The following is an 18,554-nucleotide window of genomic DNA, read 5'->3' as shown; positions in this document are numbered from 1 at the left end:
CTGTGTCTTCTGTCAAATGAGCATAATGTTGCCCACTCAGAGTTGTGCATCATAGTAGCCATTCATGTGGAGTCCATGAGATGGTGCCTGGCGTGTAGGAAACATTTAGCACATCTTATGTCTCAGTATTCTTTTTTTTCTCATTTATATCTAGTACTCATATGTAGGAAATATTTTTTGATAAATGTCAGTCTTTGATGCCATATAGAACAGTGTTTCTTCCATTCAATAATCCTTCCATGCAGTCATTAAAAATGAGAGCTCCTAAAGAGTATGGCATGTAGCCCTTGCCTGTAAAGAGCTTTCTTATCCAGTTATGAGGAAATATTACATAATGAGTAATCAGTGCATTTAATAGAAAAGTATTGCCTATTAACATATACAAATTTATTAATAGTGAACAATATACAACTTCTAGATGTTTCTCCTGCTAACAGCCTCTTCTTAAGAACATAGAACAGTCTCTGACTCTTTTGCTTGCTTTTGGGATCCTATTGCTCATACTGGGTTGCTTTGCCCAGCCTTAATAGAAGAAGAGGTACCTAGTCTTACTGAAACTTGATATGCCATGCTTTGTTGATATCCATGGGAGGCCTGCCCTTTTTTCTGAATAGAAATGAAGGAGGGGTGCTTGGTGGGTGCAAAAGGAAGGTGGGAGAGGGACTAGGAGGAGAGGAGGGAGAGGAAACTGTGGTTGGGATGTAAAACAAATAAGTAAATATTAAAAGCAAAGAACATGGAGGTTGTTCCAGAAGCACCATGAAAAACTGAGAACTAGAGACACTTGGAGACTGCTGTTGATTTTAAAAATAAGATTAACATTGGAGATTTATCAAAGCTCAAATTATTGTTGTAGTTCACTGATGTATCGGCTATGTGGCTCTTTAAAACATTCCTGGCTACTAGGACTATGAAGACCCACAACATTGCTGTGGGAGCAGTCCATTGTCTTAGCAGTTGCTTCAGACATTGAAGACGGAATTGTTTTGCCTCTGCCCAACTGTTTTGCTTTTAGGACACACGTTGTCCAAGCAGGTGTATTCTAACACCAAGAAGAAGGACATCGCTAAGTGGTTGCCTGCTCTTCACCTCTTTGAGATGGCCCTGAAGCTCTGCCAGGCGACAGCAGCGGAGGAGTATGAGGTGGAAGCTGAGATTCTCTTTCAGAAAGGTGAGTTGTACTGGGCACCAGAACCATGATGAAGCGTGTGGAGCTGTGAAGTTATTAATAACCAACTTCTTGACTGTAAAAACCATAGACTTTACAGAGAGCTTGGCAATGACAAGATACATCAGTCCTCTCTGTCAGTTTCAGTTACTGATGAAAGCCTCTCTTTAAGTCATATCTAGAAAATAAAGTTACTATTAATCAATGTCCTCATATAAAGTTTAGTGTTTGGTTCAAGAAAATGTCCACATCGGCCACTTCATCACAAGTCATATAACTGGAGTGGTGACTCAGCAGTTAGAAGCATGTAATGCTCTTGTAGAGGATCTGAGTCTAGTTACCAGCACCCATTGTTAGGAGGAGTTACCATCTGTCACTCCAGCTCCACAAGATCCAACAAAGTATTTCTGGCCTTCTGGCCTCTGTGGGTGGCTTCACGCATGCTCACATATACCCACACAGACACACATATACACATAATTTAAAAATAAAAAATTAGGGCTAGAGAGATGACTCAGCAGTTCAGATCACTGACTTCTCTTCCAGAGGACCCAGGTTTGATTCCCAGTGTGCATAAGGCTATAACTTCAGTTCGAGGGGATCTAATGCCCTCTTGTGGCCTTCTCAGGTACCAGGCATATACATGATATACAGACGTATGTGCAAGAAAACTCACCTGTACACATAAAAAGAAAATATTAAAAACATAAAAATAAATCTTTTAAAAACACAAACTTGCCAAATAATAACTAATAAACAAATTGTAATTATTAATTAAGACAATAAAATAATTTATTATTAAATGATAATAATAAGTTAGTGTTTTACATTATTTCATTACCTAGTTAGACATTTTGGTTAATTTCTATAAGAGATAATAAATGAAGACCACATGAGAACAGGAAGAAGCAAAGTGCTAGAGAGGTCCCCAGAAATCCACAATGATACATCCACTGTAGACTACTGGCAATGGTTGAGAGAAAGTCTGATCTGACCTAGTCTGGTGATCAGATGGCCAAACACCCTAACAGTCATGCTGGAACTCTCATCCAATAACTGATGGAAGTGGGTGCAGAGATCCTCAGCCAGGCCCCAGGTGGAGCTCCAGGTGTCCAATTGTCGAGAAATAGGAGGGACTGTAAGAGTGTGAATTGTTGAGACCAAGATTGGAAAAGCACAGGGACAAATAGCCAAACGAATGGAAGCACATGAATTATGAACCAAAGGCTGTGGAGCCCCCAGCTGGATCAGGCCCTCTGGATAAGTGAGACAGTTGAATAGCTTGAACTGTTTGGGAGGCATCCAGGCTGTGGGATGGGACCTGTCCTTAGCACATGAGCTGGCTGTTTGGAACCTTGGGCTTACACAGGGATACTTTGCTCAGTCTGGAAGGAGGGGAGTGGTCCTGCCTGGACTGAATCCACCAGGTTTAAATGAATCCCCAGGGGAGTCTTGGCCCTGGAGGAGATGGGAATGGAGGGGAGGGGATGGGAGAAAGGTGGAGGTGGGGGCGGGAGGGGGAAGGACAGGGGAACCCATGGCTGTGGAAAATTAAAACACAAATATAATAAATAAAAAAGGGAAAAAAGTTAAAATTTAATAACTGTAGAATACCTGTCTTTAGAACTTACAGACAATGTTCATATGATTTCATCATGGCCATTTCTGCTGCAAGAAAATTGAAAGTATAATGATTGCTGTCATTTATTGAGCTAGACATGTCACACTAGAGTTAACCTCTCACGCACTGGCAGCTATTAAATGAGCATGCCCAGATGGGAGCTCTGTGTCCCTCTCTTGGCCCTTTCCTGCTACACAAACACTGCATCTTACTCATGGTGACTCTAAGACTTCGCTTTCCTGGAATTTCTGCTGCAGGACAGCTCTCTCAGTTCTTGTGCTTGAAGGATGGCATCTACCATGGTTGCTGAGAGCCAAGTGATGGGTGGGCGTTGGCATCATCTCTAAAACAACAACAACAACAAAACAGACAAACAAAAAACCACTTGCTTTTTTATAAAGGCTTTATTTTCCATTAAGTTTATCATCATATCATCATCATCACCATCATCACCATCACCATCATCATCATCACCATCATCATCATCATCACCATCATCATCATCATCATCATCACCATCATCATCATCATCATCATCATCATCATCACCATCATCATCATCATCTTGATTTTTCCAAGACAGGGTTTCTATATGTAGCTCTGGCTGTCCTGGAACTCACTCTGTAGACCAGGCTGATCTCAGACTCAGGGATTCACTTGCTTCTACCTTCCTGAAAGCTGAGATTAAAGGCATGAACCTCCATTGCCTGGCTCTTGTTAAGTTTATTTTAAAACTTAAAAACAAGGCTGAAGAGATAGCTCAGCTATTAAAGGCTAGGCTCACAACCAATGTGTGTGTGTGTGTGTGTGTGTGTGTGTGTGTGTGTGTGTATCTGAAAAACTTTGCAGTTAATTGACAAAAATTATATATATTTAGGTACAGTGTAATGCTTCCATATATGAATATAGTATGAGGTGATTAATCCTAGCTAATTCAACTTATGCAAACATATCATTTTATTTTGTGGCATGAGTATTTAAGAATCCTTAGTAATTTTAAGCATATAATACACTCTAATTATAATGTATGTATTTAAGTATATAATACACTAATTATCATGAGGCTGTACAGTAGATCACAGAACACATCCATCCTGACTGAACTGTTTCCAGTATCTCCCTGTTTCCCACACTTCAGCAACTGGCACTCCTCTTTCTACTTCATGAATGGAGATTTCTCGGATTCATGAATTAATGTAAGCAACATTGTGCAGTGTTCACCTTTCTGTGCCTAGCTTCTTTTGCTTAGCACCGTGTCCCAGGTTCATATGTGCAAATGGCAGCATTTCTTTCTTCTCATGCTAGATAATATTCTCTCTCTCTCTCTCTCTCTCTCTCTCTCTCTCTCTCTCTCTGTCTGTGTGTGTGTGTGTGTGTGTGTGTGTGTGTGTGTGTGTGTGTGTGACATTGAAAAAAATCTATTCATCCTCAAAGAGAACTCAGGCTTATTTTGTTTTTGTAGTTATGACTACTGCTGCAGTGAACATAAGGATGCAGCTGAGCCCCTTCCCCCCACTTTTTTACATTTGTGAAATAGACAAGAGTAAGAGAAAGAGAGATGTCAGAGGTGAGGAATCACAGAGGAGTGGGGCAGAGGAAAGTAAGCTGTAAGGCCAGTGGTGATGGAAAGCCAGAGGTGTTTTATTGAAAGCATTCCAGACATCTCTGGGGAAGGAAGCTTCAGTTCTTTCATCCTCAGCTTATCTTTCATCAAAGAACGACAGACAGACGTGCCAAGGACAGCTTCCTGAGTTTGCAGAATGAAGTATTTGCTCTCCCATTATGAATTATAAAAAATGGGAAACCATCTTTACGTGTGTTTTTTCTTCTTGCAGGCAGAATAGAGCGTCAAATTCTGATAGAAGAGAAATCTCCAGTTTCACAGATAGAGAGTTTTTTCGAAGCTATTCAAATAAGCCTGAGAAACGATCAGAACTCAGGGTAATGGCAAACATTTCATCCTTGTAGAACTGCTCCTGTGTGGTCTGAGTTCTGTATGGTATACACAGAAGATTCAAGAAAGGGATGAATGAGACCTTGTCATGGCGGGGTGCATGCACTGGGGTTTGTCCAGACAGCAGGCTTGCTGACCTGCTTCTCAAGCTTGTTGCTTTTGGCTCTGACCTAAGGCCTCCTTTACAGGAAAAGGTGGGATGCCTCCCAGTTGTCATAGTAGCATTCTAGGCTGCAAACTGGTTCTCCCCTAGACCCAGGTCTCCTATTAGTACCAAGACCATGGAGACTTCCTTTAGACTATTGGTTACACTAGAACAACCTACTATAGATGTTAAAGAAGGATTACTTTCATAGTCTCTGTAGCCATCCATATCAGTAGCCTGCTTAATTGTGTACAGAAATGATCTCAATATTGGTGGGAAGCCACTGTTTGCCCAGCACTGACCTGAGATGTCAACTGATACCTTTGATAGAACATATATAGATTTGACAATTACTGTTTACTGTGGAGTTCTCTGTTGATTTCCATTTTAATTAGCACTGGAGAGTAAACAGAGGCCTGGTTTTCAAGGACGGCTTCTTCTGCTATGTCTTCTTTAGTGACTACTTCTCTGGAATGTTCCAGAAAGGTCTTTGCTAAGCATTTTACCAGTCATAGCCTGGGATGTTGCTAGAATAAGACTGGGTAGAATGCTGAGCTTTCTCAAGACCTTCTCATTTCTGAGGAAGATCCCACCATCTGCGGCCTAAAGATGCATGGGTTAGGAGAAGAGACCACTTGTCTATTCTTACTGTTCACTCCCCCCAGACATGGTTGGTGAAAGGTACAAAGAGATTGAACAAGAGAATGGTGAAACTAAGTTTAATGTCATATCATTGTAGGTTGATAAGAGACTCCTACCTAGAAATTGCCCTGGTATATTTCCATCTGAAGAAGCCAAGGAAGAAAGTCTTAGCAACACCATCATCACTCAAGGTATCAGCTTCGTTTATAGGAATTAGAAGCCCTTGATCATTTTCAGTAATGCTTCACTGCTGGGATAATGGGGCCTCTCCCTATGTGACTTGAAGACATTGACTCATAGTCACTTATAGTCAGATGCCTCTTTTTTTTTTTGAGCGGGGGAGCCTTTAGGTAGAACTCTGGAAACTGATTTCCTTTCAGTGTTTGTGCTTGTTAAAATGATGCACATGGAATGCTGGTTATGTAACTACTCAAAGGCTATGAGTGCTTAGGAACGCTCAGGAGAATATAGGACATGGACACATAGTACTTTTGAAAGCAATGGGGCCTGTCAGTGTCGTTCATAGCTCACAGGTGTATCAAGCACCTGCTGTGATAGAGGCAGTTTTCTGGAAGGTGGTAAGTCAATGCTGAGACAGGCATAGTTCCCCTTCCCATTGAGCTAGTGGAGGGAGACAGACTGTACTGCAGCAGACATGAAAATCAGAAGGGAAGGAAGGAGAAAGAGGATGAGAGGGGTCCTTGGTAGTGAAACTTAGGACGAGGAAGTTGTTTGCATTACTGAGATGGTAAATGAAGGTGGTCTTGTAAGCAAGGGTGGTACTTTGGCATGATATCATGCTGGTAAATGAAGGTGGCACTTTGGTGTGATGTCACGATGGGAGGTGGTGGATATGGCAGGACTCACAGGAGATGCACCACACACAGCAGTGCTCGAAAACTAAGGTGCAGCGGGGCGGTGGTGGTGCACACCTTTAATCCCAGCACTCAGGAGGCAGAGGCAGGCAGATCTCAGTGAGTTTGAGGCCAGCCTTGTTTCCAAAGCCAGTTCCAGGAAAGGCTCAAAGCTACACAGAGAAACCCTGTCTCAAAAAACCAAAGGGGGAAAAAAACCCCACCACCACCACCACCACCACCACCACCAACAACAACAACAAAACAAAACTAAGGTGCAGAAACATCTCCCCACTCTTGCTGAAGGCAGATAATGACTTGTGACTTAGGGAGTGGGCTTGAGGTTTGGGGGTTTCAATGGACTCCCAGGTTTTGCTGATGAGCACAGGTCCACTGTAGTACCAAGGATCTTGTCTGAGGAAGATTCTAACGGAAGAAATAAACCAGGTTGCTTTGAATGCCATGGTTATTGTTGGATTGTGGTAAATGTTCACATTTTATCCTTACCAAATGATCATTGATTCTGCAAGGAGATCTTTTCAGAAAATGTTGGGATCAAATCTCTTAATCTTTTAAAACTCTTTATTGATTAGTTGTGGGTTTCACACCATGCATCTCGATTTCACTCATCTTTCTATCCCTTTGAATCTGGTCTCTGTCCTTGCAACTTCCTCCCCAAGATATCTTTTTAAGTTTTTGTTTGTTTTGAGATAAGGTCTCTCTGTGTAGCCCTAAATGTCCTTAACCTCTCTATGTAGACCAGGCTGTCCTCGAACTCATAGAGATCTGCCTGCCTTGGTCTCCTGAGTGCTGGGATTAAAGGTGTGCTCCACTGCAGCTGTCTCAAATCTCTAGTTTTTGAGGCATTATAAACATGACTTGAAACTTTAGGTAAATATATTTAGCCAATCAAATTATTCATATGCTAGCTGCCTTAGGTGGGTATCACCACTTACAAAATCAAAATGACTATAAGCTAGGAAAGGTTGCTCTGGTGGCATGATAAAAATGTTTGTTACTAGTTAGAGAAAAACAAGTGTGTGGTTTCCATAGAGATCAGTGCTTCAAAGTAGTGGAATGGTGTGAATATCATCACTTTCTGGGCCTGGCCGAGAGATGTGCTTGTAATCATAAATGCGAAATAGGATTTGAAGGAAAAAAGTACTGCAATTCCATAAAATCTATGTGTCTTGACATAAAAAATATTTTAACAAGTTATAAAATTACTAAAGACACAGACAATAGCTCAAAATGAATAAAAACACTCATCCAGGCATATTTTGGCTGTTGAAATATACATTTGAAATTTGTCATTAGAAACAACACAAAAACCCTTAAAAACCAGCAGTTGTGGGGCCACCAAGGTGGGCCAGTGGGTAAAAGCACTTGCCACCAAGCTTGATTCCCATGATGCACCTGGTAGAAGGAAAGAGACAACTAGAGCAAGTTGTCCTGTGACCTCCACATGTGCACTGTGGCACACATGTACCCCCAATATAAGTAAATAAAATGTAAAACAAAATAAACAATAGTACTGTTCCACTTCTAGGGGTGTGCAAGCAATAAATACAGTCTTAGGCTTGGATCTCAACCTGATATACCAGAGTGACTTCAGAAGCCTTGCTTCCCCACCTCTGACATGGAGATGGCTGTACATATCTTTTAGTGCGGCTAGGAGCATAAGTAAAGTATTGAGCATGATGTATTCAGTACCATTACCTTTACATAACTTCACCACATCATTTATAGTCTTCATTAAGTATTTTATATGTAGTAGATTACCTAATAATTATTAGTTAAGTCTAATTAACCATTTTTGAGCATCCATTCATTCTTTCATTATCTAAACTTTTCGTTTGTTTTTTGAGAGAGATGGCTCAGCCGTTAAAGGCTAGGCTCACAACCAAAAATATCCAAACATTTTTGAAGGGCTTCATGTGGTACCAGGCATGTTGTTCACTTTCCCTACAGAACCTAGAGTCTACCAAGGGAAAGATATAATTGAATGGCACCTTGATAGGATTGCAAACACAATATGCCAAGGTGGAGATGGCGGACAAACTAATTCTCTTTTGTGGGAATACTGTAGAAAGTTTCACAGATGAGAGAGTTTAGAAGAAGGAATGGGATTTCCCAGGCAGTTAAATGAGGGAAAATTGTTCAAAGAGAAAGATGAGTTGTGACTGCTTTTTTCACATATTCTAGACACAGATCGTTTGTTGGATGCACGAATTGTAAATATTTCCTTCCAGCTGGTGGCTTGCGGTGTTTAGAGACAAAGAAATTTTTAATTTTATGAAGTTCCAGGATGAGTTCTTTCTTTTTTAGACATTGTTTTTTGAGTGGCATGCTAAGATCTTTAGAACCCATTGGTATTTGAGTATACCTTTATGGACGTTTCACCCTCTCTTGCTACAGCTTTTGGTAAGGAAGGTCTCAGGATTTAGAGCACATGTCCTGCAACGCCATGATTCATCTTCAAAATTCTTTTAGTACTTGGAGACCTCCACATCTTCACACACATATTCCAATCTGTGTCCCAATTTACAAAAAGAAAACTGAATTGGATTTTTTGAGGAATTCTGTTGAAGCTACAGGACAATCTGTTGACAGTTTGTCTTAGCAATATTAAGACTTCAGGGACATAAATTCTGGAATTTCTTTATAGAAATGTAATTGATTTGCACATATTGTTGAATTTTATATCCCATGCCTTCACTGACCATGTTTGTTGATTTTCTTTGTGTGTGTGTGTGTGTGTGTGTGTGTGTGTGTGTGTGTCCTAGGATTTTCTGTATATAGGATCACATCTCTTACAAAGAAATATGCTTTTATGACTTCATTTCCAGTCATTCCCTGGGTTTCTGTTTTGCTTCTCTGGTCACATGGGCCATGCAATGGTGATACATCCTCATCTTAAAAAGGAAATCCATCATGTTCTTTCTCTAGACCATTTTTAAAAGCCAAAGTCCAGCCTCCTCTGATGACTCCTTTCAATTAAAGGTGGCTTCTTTTCCAAGAGTCTGTGTTACTGATTGCTTCCCCTCACTCTGGATTATACAATTCATGGCTGTCAGTCTTTCTTCCAGACTCAGGGAAACTGCTCAGGCTTAGTAGGGGAGTCATTGCTTCATTAGAGCCCACATGGTTCCCCATAGGGCCTTATCTCAGGCAGAGCTGTAGACTTCAGGTACCTGTGGGGAAGTCTCTCCTGGCGTCCTTTGCTCCAAACCTGTCACTGGTGTTGGCTGGCCACATCAGGCCATTGTACCCAGTGGCTCAGTATCCCTAGGATCCAGGACCTCACTCCTTCCCCAGGAGTCTTCTAGACAGAAGCAAATCAGTGACATGCTTCATGTTACTATATGTCCAATTCTTCAGTTTTCTTGAAGAATAAAGAAATAGTCAAAATATACATAGCAAACATAGTAAAACTTAAGCATCTAATTACTTAATTTTTTTTGACACAGGGTTTCTCTGTGTAGCCCTTGCTGCCCTGGAACTCACTCTGTAGACCAACCAGGCTGGCCTTGAACTCAGAGATCTACCTGTCTCTGTCTCCATAGGGATTAAGGGCCTGTGCTGCCATGCCTGGTCTAATTACTTAAATGTTTAAAAACTGATTTAAAATTTATTTACTTCAGTTATCATTAAAAGTATGTTATTGTATTTGTTTTTGTAGCATTAAACTTATTGTGTTTAAAATTGAATGCATATGAGTATATATGTGAATGTGTGTATTTATGTATATAAAAACTGTCCCTTGTGATTTCTATTCTACTATTCTATGGAGTTATGAAATACCTTTAGCATTTTTCATAATTGTAACCTAATATCAAAATCCACTCAGTCACTCAGGAGGCTGAGGCCAGAGAATCTTGACTTAGGGGCCTGCAGGGCTTTGAGACCCAAGTCAAAACAACAGAAAAACAGAACAAATTTGAATATCCTCATTCCTGGTCTCTTTGCCCATAATATGTTTAGTGTAAATAACCTCTATTAAAATGTAATTTGACATCTAAAAAGAAACTTTTATTAACTTATTACATAAATCATGTAAACTCATTATAGAAAAATCAGGGAAAAGTAATCATTCTGAAGTCTTGGTATAATTTCTGCTTATATATACAGTAATGTATGTGTAATTTTAAAAAGTAGGATCATACTTACACACAATTTTTAACCTATAGTTTTCTTTGTGATATATTTTAAGTATTTTTTCATGGTAATAATATATTGTACTTTTTGATGGCTGCATATTATTCTGCTAATATGTCATCTGGAGAAGGTGAGATTTGCAAGAAACATTGAGATATCTTTATCTTAAAGTGCTTTCTATTTACCATTTTAGCCTCTTCCCAAAAGGCACAGTTTTATTAAAGAACCAATAGCAAATCGATTTGAGATTTACAGCTCACTGGCCTGGATTGCAATACGAGCTGCTGCACAGGTTAGTGTGTGAATGTTAACTCTCCCAATGTCTTCCCTGTGTCTTCCATTGTTGACTCTCCCAATGTCTTCCCTGTGTCCTCCATCTATCAATAGATCTGCTTGAGAGAAAGGAGAAGTTACACTTGGGGAGGGATTTCTATCTGCCATGTCTCTTGGGAAACTTTACAAATAGTCTCTACACCTGTGTAGCATTCATAATCTCTAGTAACCAGACACAACAGTTTCCATTTTCCCTTAATGAAATGTTGGATATACATGTGTACCTGTCCGACATTTTGGCAAAAGCATATCATAGCTGGGTGATTTAACTTATTTAAAGTGACTTATGCATTAATTATATTGTCAAAGCTAACCCATTAATTGGCTTGACTGTGTTGTATATTCCACATGTCAGGGATCACATGCTATTTTTCACATGGTGATTTTTTCTTCCAACGTATATCAAATATTATTTTATGGATTCATGTCTTCATGTTTATTGTCTCTGCCTGTATTGTGCTGCTGCAAAGAAACAGCACACACTGGGTAATTCATGTTAAACATGGATCTACTGACTCTCAGTGCTTGAGAGTGGTAGGTTCAAGATCAAGGGCTAGTACCTGATCATGGCCTTCTTGCTCTACCATTGCCTGGCAGAAGGTGGAAGGGCAGGAGCAGAAATCAAATGGGGAGACAGCTTCTCCTGTAAGAAGGAACTTATTCTATGACTACTCTCTCAACCAATGCTTCAGGGCTAAGCTCTCTTGACCTAATCTTCTCTTTAAAAAGCTCTCTCTCCTCCTGGTGCCACAATGGGGTTCAGACTCCCAGCCATTGCCTGTCCTAACACAGAATATATGAATTCTAATGTGTCATTCCAGGTCAGTGAAGCTGTGCTGGCTATCAACCTCCTGATTGGAAAGAAGAATGCCAGAACCGACAAAGTGAATCACATGGCGTTGCTAAACATTCCAGAGTTTGCCACTGTGGATCTTTTTTCTTCATATTCAGATTATCTTCTTGGTATGTTTGTCTACAGAACTTACCAGAATCTTCTCTGTGTAACATGCAACCAACCTTTGAAGAGTTTCTTGTAATTTGTTGGCCTTTTGCTTCAAGGAGATGATGGTTTGGGGAGTCTCCAGGATCCCAGGGCCAGTTGGCAAAATAGGGTGTGCCAGTCTACTACCTGAGTGTACATTTTACTCAGCTGGCTGCTGCATGTCAGGACTCTGGGAATGATACCATCTTCTATTGTTTGTCTTAGCATATATGCATGTCAGATGGTAACTTTTTGTTTAAGGGAGTTTCTGTGATCCTCCAGCCTAAAACATTCACCAACTCACACTCTCCTAGGGCTCTTTAGTCTTAATAATATTTTACATTTGTGTTTCTGTTTGAGTGCATGTCTTTAAGTGTGTCATCCATTCATTAAGTTACCATCGGCTTCCCAAGAGCAGGATCTGCTCTATTTTATTTCATCTTCAATAGAGCACACAATCACTTGCACATGCCAGGCATTCAATCTAGTAAATGAACTGATGAATGCCAGATGAATAGAGTTTAAACTTTACTACTGTTTTTTATGACTTTTACTTACCTATGGTGGACTCAACATATGAATGCACTTAACATTCATTTTAGCATTTGTTCACCCACTTGTCAAAAATATTTGTTGAATATTTCTCATATACTGAACACTGAAAACAGGTGCCAAGGGGTAAGGGGGTGCCAAATATTTCGGGAAGACTGATGCCTCTGTTTTGTTGTTGCTGTTTGTTGTTTTTTTGGTATGAGTGAAACACAGAGGCAAAGTAGATGAAAATCTTCCCTGTGATCCAACCAGGTGGTAGTGGCCCCCTTACAGCCTCAGGGATCAGCTTTCTCTGTCGAAGGGTTGCCCTTCAGTGATGCTCTCGAATCTCCCATCATTGTCTTTACAAGCTCCTTAAAGATGATGATTCAGTGACCAAGACTATTTCCAGCATAACGATGTTTTGAGGGAGGTCAAATGTTGATCAGATAGCTTTCTTGTACTGAAACTTCATTTTTAAAATTTTAGTGTTCTCATGCCTAGTAGAATTTTGCTATCTTGGGCTGTGGGTTATTACCCACACCTCTATCTGGGTTCTCCCTTCTCCTAGGCCTTTATAGATAAGTTCACTAGAGACAATGCCTCTGGCCTTGCACAGAACAGGCTAACAACCTGGGACTGGTCACATTTCTCTTGCTTCCAGCATGGTTATCTCTTCTTCCATCAGATCCCCATGAATTCTGGATGATACATCTACTTTATCCTACTCCTTTCCTTGTGGTCTTCACTTTTAGGGATGACATATAAGGATCATAAAGATGGACTGAGCATCCCTCAGTGCCCTTCAAATAAGAAAATCTTTATTTTTCTTCTGTGCTCTGCCTCAGGCTGCAGATGGAGCTGAGACGTGCTCCATGAGCATCTGCTTTGTGCTCTAGCCTGCAGAGCTCATGGGTCCCCAAAGCATGTTCCACTCACAGCAGACAGCAGGGCATGCAGAGACCCAAAGAAGGTTTCCTCGTGAGATCTGAGCTTGCTTTACCCAGAAGGGCTGCGTTAGAAGATTGCTTGACCATGTACATGGTTACTAGGTAATTAAAAGGGTCTACACTTCACAGAGATCTTTGCTCCACCCATTGGCATTCCTATAAATAGCCCTTTAGAAGAGACAGAAGGAGCCAGTGGATAATGATCCAGGCCCTCCCAAGTCTGACCTGTGTTTCTGTTTCTCTCCCCTCTATCCTTCTACCTCTGTCTTTCTACCTCAGTCTTTTATCCCTTTCTCCTCAAGAGTTCACTGTCATAAAAATGTGGGAACTGATCTCCCACAGGGGCAAGAGCCAGAGGTCAGATCACACAGGCTTACAGAAGGCCTCTCTTACCATCCCACCCTACTGCTCATAGCAGTGTTCAGTGTGAGTGGGGTAGGGACATGTGCTCTGCCCATAGAAGGGGTAAGATGTCTGTGAATGTCATTGGATAATAATCTACACTATCTCACCAAGTGCAAAACCTGTACAGAAAGACAGGAAGAGTTGTTGTCAGGACCAACTAATGATACCAGCCATGGATACACAATGGAGGATGGTATTCTCTAAACCAATTGAAATCAGTCAGTCCAGTTGAGTCATTTTCATCTTAGCTTAATTCTTTGTTGTTGTTCTATGTGGACAGCCTTCCTAGCACACATTCTGGTTTCCTTAGTTTCTGTTTAGACCATTAATACTTCTTTATTATTTTAACTATGAAATTGCTCGGTTGGAAAGTATAATCTGTTTTCATTTTACCTTGCATAAAGAATATGAATCTTGCCCTCCAGTCTTTTCCTGGCAGGCTGATAATTAATGCATGTTGGTGACTTCGCTCATTTCTGTGTTTGGGTTGGAAGGAAGTTCTGAATTCCCACCTGACTTCCACAAATACACAGATGGCCGTGAAGTTCATATTAAAATGACTTGCTAAAGGGAAAAATCTCTCAACAACAACAAATAAAACTTGTTTGATTTCCTACTCATTAGCATAAATTAGCATCCAGAAGAAAACCTCAGTAATCTAGCTTTAAACAATATTAGTATTCATCTACACACGAGGTAATGAACAATATTCGTTTTGTGTGCAGAGAGCAGTACCAGATATTTCTTTGCTTCTCTCCCTTCCTTCCCACTCCTTTGCTGTGCTATTGGTGGAATCCAGAGTCTTGAGCTTGCTAAGTATCTACTTCAGCACTGAGCTACACCCCAAGACCTGCATCAGATGCTTATGCCCATCAGAGGGGAGTCATGGAACAAACACACCCGGGAAGCACGTCTTAACCTTCCATGAGCCTCTAGTCGTGGGCAGTAGAACAGGCACACACATTGAAATATACAAATCTGTCTTTTAGAAAACCACACTAATACAAGTGAGATTAATACTCCAGAAGCTAAATAGATGTCTTCTGTAGAAAGTTGGGAACAATCAGGATGCAACAAGAGTTTGCTGGGAGCATTCTTTTCTCCCGGGAGTAGTGTATTATAGGACAGACGCAAATCAGTACCAGATGGAATGGAAATCACATGTTCTTGACAAAGCGATTCAAGACCTGAACTGAAGTACCAGAACAGCTACCTGTACAAGCTGGACTCCAGAGTTCCTTGTCAGGACCTGAGAGCAATTATAGGCGTCCATAGGACATTGAAAAATCCCAGCAGAATGCTTGATCCCATTTGTTGAACATTCTGCACATTGTCTTGTAGACCCCAAAATGATGGCGCTGGCAATGTGGGACCATGTTTATATTCAGCATGAGAACATTTATTAGATGCTAACTTTGCAGCTATGATCAAATATACACAATCTTCTAGTCTTGATTTTTCTTGTGGCCTTAATATTAATTCAGCAGGGATAAAAAATATTAAATTCTGTAAGACACTTTAAATTCAAAGTACCATTTCAGATTAGTGGTCCCAGATGCAGCCTCTTCCAGCTAAATGCACATGAGATTCAGAAAGCTACAAGTGCAGGCCATGTTGGTGAACTCCCTGTCAAGACTACAGAGGCCTGTGGAGCAGAGCTGTTGGTACTTACATGTGCCTTGTCTCCTGAAACACAGCTGATCTTCCTACCTGAAGGAATGGGTCTTGTCCTCCCCTTTCTCACTGGGTCTTTGTTCAGAGATGAACTCAACGCCAACTAAACACAGAGACTCTGTTTCTCTACAACTATCTCATTCTCTTATTCCTCCATGGCACAATTAGTAGCAGAAAAATGGACTGATGCATTTTGTACTCAAGTCCCAGACAGTTACATCATTTACCCATGGGACAGACAGAGATTCACCTGTGCTAAAATAGTGGAGGGGTGTGCGTGCGTGTGTGCGCGTGTGTGCGTGCGTGTGTGTGTGTGTGTGTGTGTGTGTGTGTGTGTGTGTCCATCACTGTACTGCATCACTAGAAATAGTTACTGAGGCATGATGAAAACCAATTGCAGTATGGCAGAGCTGTCCTGGTCCAGTGTCTAAATAAGCCCAGAGCTTCCACTGGAGAGATACCTCATCGATCATTTAAATTTGAAAAGGGCCCTGGATAGATGTCTTGGTAGTTAAAGAGATTGCTTTACAAGTGTGAGGCCCAGTGAGTGTGGGTCCCCAACACCCACATAAACACTGGGTGCCAGTGGTGACCCACTTGCAATCCCAGCACTTTGAAAGTACATATGGGATCTTCAGGTGAAGCTAGCTAGCTAGACTAGCCAAACCAGCAAGCTCTGACTTCAGGAAGAAACGCTGGCTCAGGAAATAAAGTGGCTATTGACTAAAGAAGATATCCAACACCAACCTTTGTCTTTCACATACAGTTGCACAGATGTGTAACTGTGAACATCCATATATGCATGCTCACTGTACATACATACACATGCAAAAAAAAAAGATGGGAAGAGACAGTGCTGGGGTACTGTCAACATGATCAGATTTTAGGTAGTAAGTATTATACTAAGTATAGTCACAATGGAAAACAGGAAGTGAGATGATACATAAGAGATAGCAGTGGGAGGCCATCTTCTGGAAGATAGACAGGAAGAGGTGCCTGTCAGAGACCCAGAGAAAACAGAGTTACATACCCCTAGTAGGGCCCTCACAGCCAGGGACTAACAACAGCAGAGAGCTCAAAGGCTGGACCACTAGCTGATAACAACAGGTTCCATATCCCATAGGAGAAATCCAGGGAGAGCATCAGCAATGTACATCTTTACAAAGGAGACAGGATGCTGAGGTAATGAAATCTAGCCACCTTCCTCTACTAGTTCAGTCCTGCATCTACCCAGCCTGGGCAGTGTTGTTAAGCATCACGTTGGAGTGAGAAGACACTCACAGGACTTAACACAGAGCTGCTGTTTAGTTTAGAGTCAGTCTATCGAAGGGATTTAACTGATTTGAAAGCTTCTCCTGTCCATTCTAACTCAAGTATAGAGCAATTCTGCAAAGAAGTGAACAGAATTTGTTTGAATTCATGGCTGAGTTTGACAGCAGAAAAACCCAGCTGTGTTCTCAAGGTAAAATGGAGTTTTTTTTTTTTTTTTTTTTTTTAAAGCAGGGGTAGCCAGAGGCCCTTGATGGTGCAGGGCTAGAATCTGGCCTTATTGGTGGGGCTAGGACTTTGCTGCCTGCTCAGGGATGTGGGTAGAAGAGCCCCATGGGGAGGGAAAATAGAACCTAGCCAATGGCATGGAGTTGGGGTTTATCATAGGTTGGTCCTTGAGTTGGGGGTCTAAAAATATTCTGCCCACTGGTCAGAGCAGAAGCAGCTTTGAAATAGATCCACTTGGGAGAAGTCAGAAACTCACTCTGGTTATAACCAGAGTTATAACTAGGTTAGATCTCACACCAAGTAAATGGCACAGGGAACTTAGCACAGGCTGTCTTAGACAGAGGAAGACAGGAAGCTCTGGCTGGGGCCCATAGCAACAGTTGCAAAGGGACGCTCCCCAGGGCAGGGTACAAGGGACTCACCTATTCCCTTCCCTAGTCCTCCTGAAGGTGCTTTTAGCGTAACTCCATCTTAATAATTGTTTCTAACACCCGTAGATCAGAAAGAGAAAAAACTGTCACCTTTTAGTCAGAAAAAGATTTTGTACATTGAACCAAAACTGATCTGGTCTTAATTTCCCTTTGTGACATTAAATATCACAACTTTAGTCATATGTCTAAATAAAATGAGACTAGTCATAATCTAAATAACAAATTCATTACCATAAAAATTATATTGGATTTTATAAAACCACTTTACAGTATGTATATAATAGATTAGGAAACAAAAATAGTACTAAAAATGTTACAATTGAGAGAGAGACAGAGAGAGAGAGAGTGAGAGAGAGAGCTTAGTATTAGTCAGATTAATATTTTAGGAAAATTAATTATAAAAATATTTCTCATAAGTGGTAAATATCAACAGAAATATAACCATTGATGGTGAAAAATTAAATCGTTACAGATTTGTTTTTATTCTACTCCAAGAGAATAAATTTCATAGCTCTATAAAATTTATAACTGTCTGGAAAAATATAATTTGCTCAAATTTTTTATGAAGGCAAAAAAAATTAGATCTATCACTATGGAGGTAATAAAGCTATGTTAGAAATTAAAACTGGAAGTTAAAGTTTATTAATTTAAGGAGATCATTAATAAATCTACCACAAGTTAGCAGAAATAAGCTATTACAAATTTATGTAATATCTGGTTTTCTAAAAATTAGTTGAATTCTCTGACCTTCTGATGTCGATCTGCAGCAACATAATGTTTTCACTGAAGTAAGTAAAGAAAATGCCGCTTCACAGAGATATACAGTTAGGAGATGCTAAGTATTTAAAGAGCCTCTTCAAATCATTATATTCTTTGTATGCAAAGCAGTGCTGGGGAGGTGGTGTTTGGGTGAAAGGGTCATTAACTGTGGGGGATTTTCTGAAACCACATCACTTTTCATTCTCTGCTATAATGCATTAAAGTATATCGGTCCACCTTGCTGTCTATGTGGACCTCTAGCTCATATGGGATTTGTAACCCCATATATTATCTCATAGATCTCACTCCTTGGTCTCCCACGAGCTCCCTAGTCCTTGCTATCTCTGTTGACAGAATTGAGAAAATGTGTGGAACATCGTGAGGAAGGTAGGTAGAGTTTATCTCAAGATCAAGTGGGACACTGTAAGACAGTGGTTCTTCCTAGTGCTA

The 18,554-nt window shown here is 40.6% G+C and overlaps 1 protein-coding gene across 1 annotated transcript in view; it reads left to right on the top strand.

Annotated features, from left to right (window-relative positions):
- Cfap54 (cilia and flagella associated protein 54) overlaps positions 1-18,554 on the top strand; it is a 286,067-nt gene that overhangs the window by 199,499 nt on the left and 68,014 nt on the right. Inside the window, exons 57-61 of the mRNA XM_036170056.1 lie at positions 1,016-1,171; positions 4,625-4,730; positions 5,628-5,721; positions 10,736-10,834; positions 11,697-11,838. Of these exons, the coding sequence (XP_036025949.1) occupies positions 1,016-1,171; positions 4,625-4,730; positions 5,628-5,721; positions 10,736-10,834; positions 11,697-11,838 (597 nt within the window). The remainder of the gene's footprint in view (positions 1-1,015; positions 1,172-4,624; positions 4,731-5,627; positions 5,722-10,735; positions 10,835-11,696; positions 11,839-18,554) is intronic.

This window comes from Onychomys torridus, chromosome 20 (assembly GCF_903995425.1).
Source record: "Onychomys torridus chromosome 20, mOncTor1.1, whole genome shotgun sequence".
NCBI classification, from domain to species: Eukaryota; Metazoa; Chordata; class Mammalia; order Rodentia; family Cricetidae; genus Onychomys; species Onychomys torridus.
The sequence above is the reverse complement of the archived record's forward strand: the minus strand, read 5'-3'. Positions and strand labels throughout refer to the sequence as shown.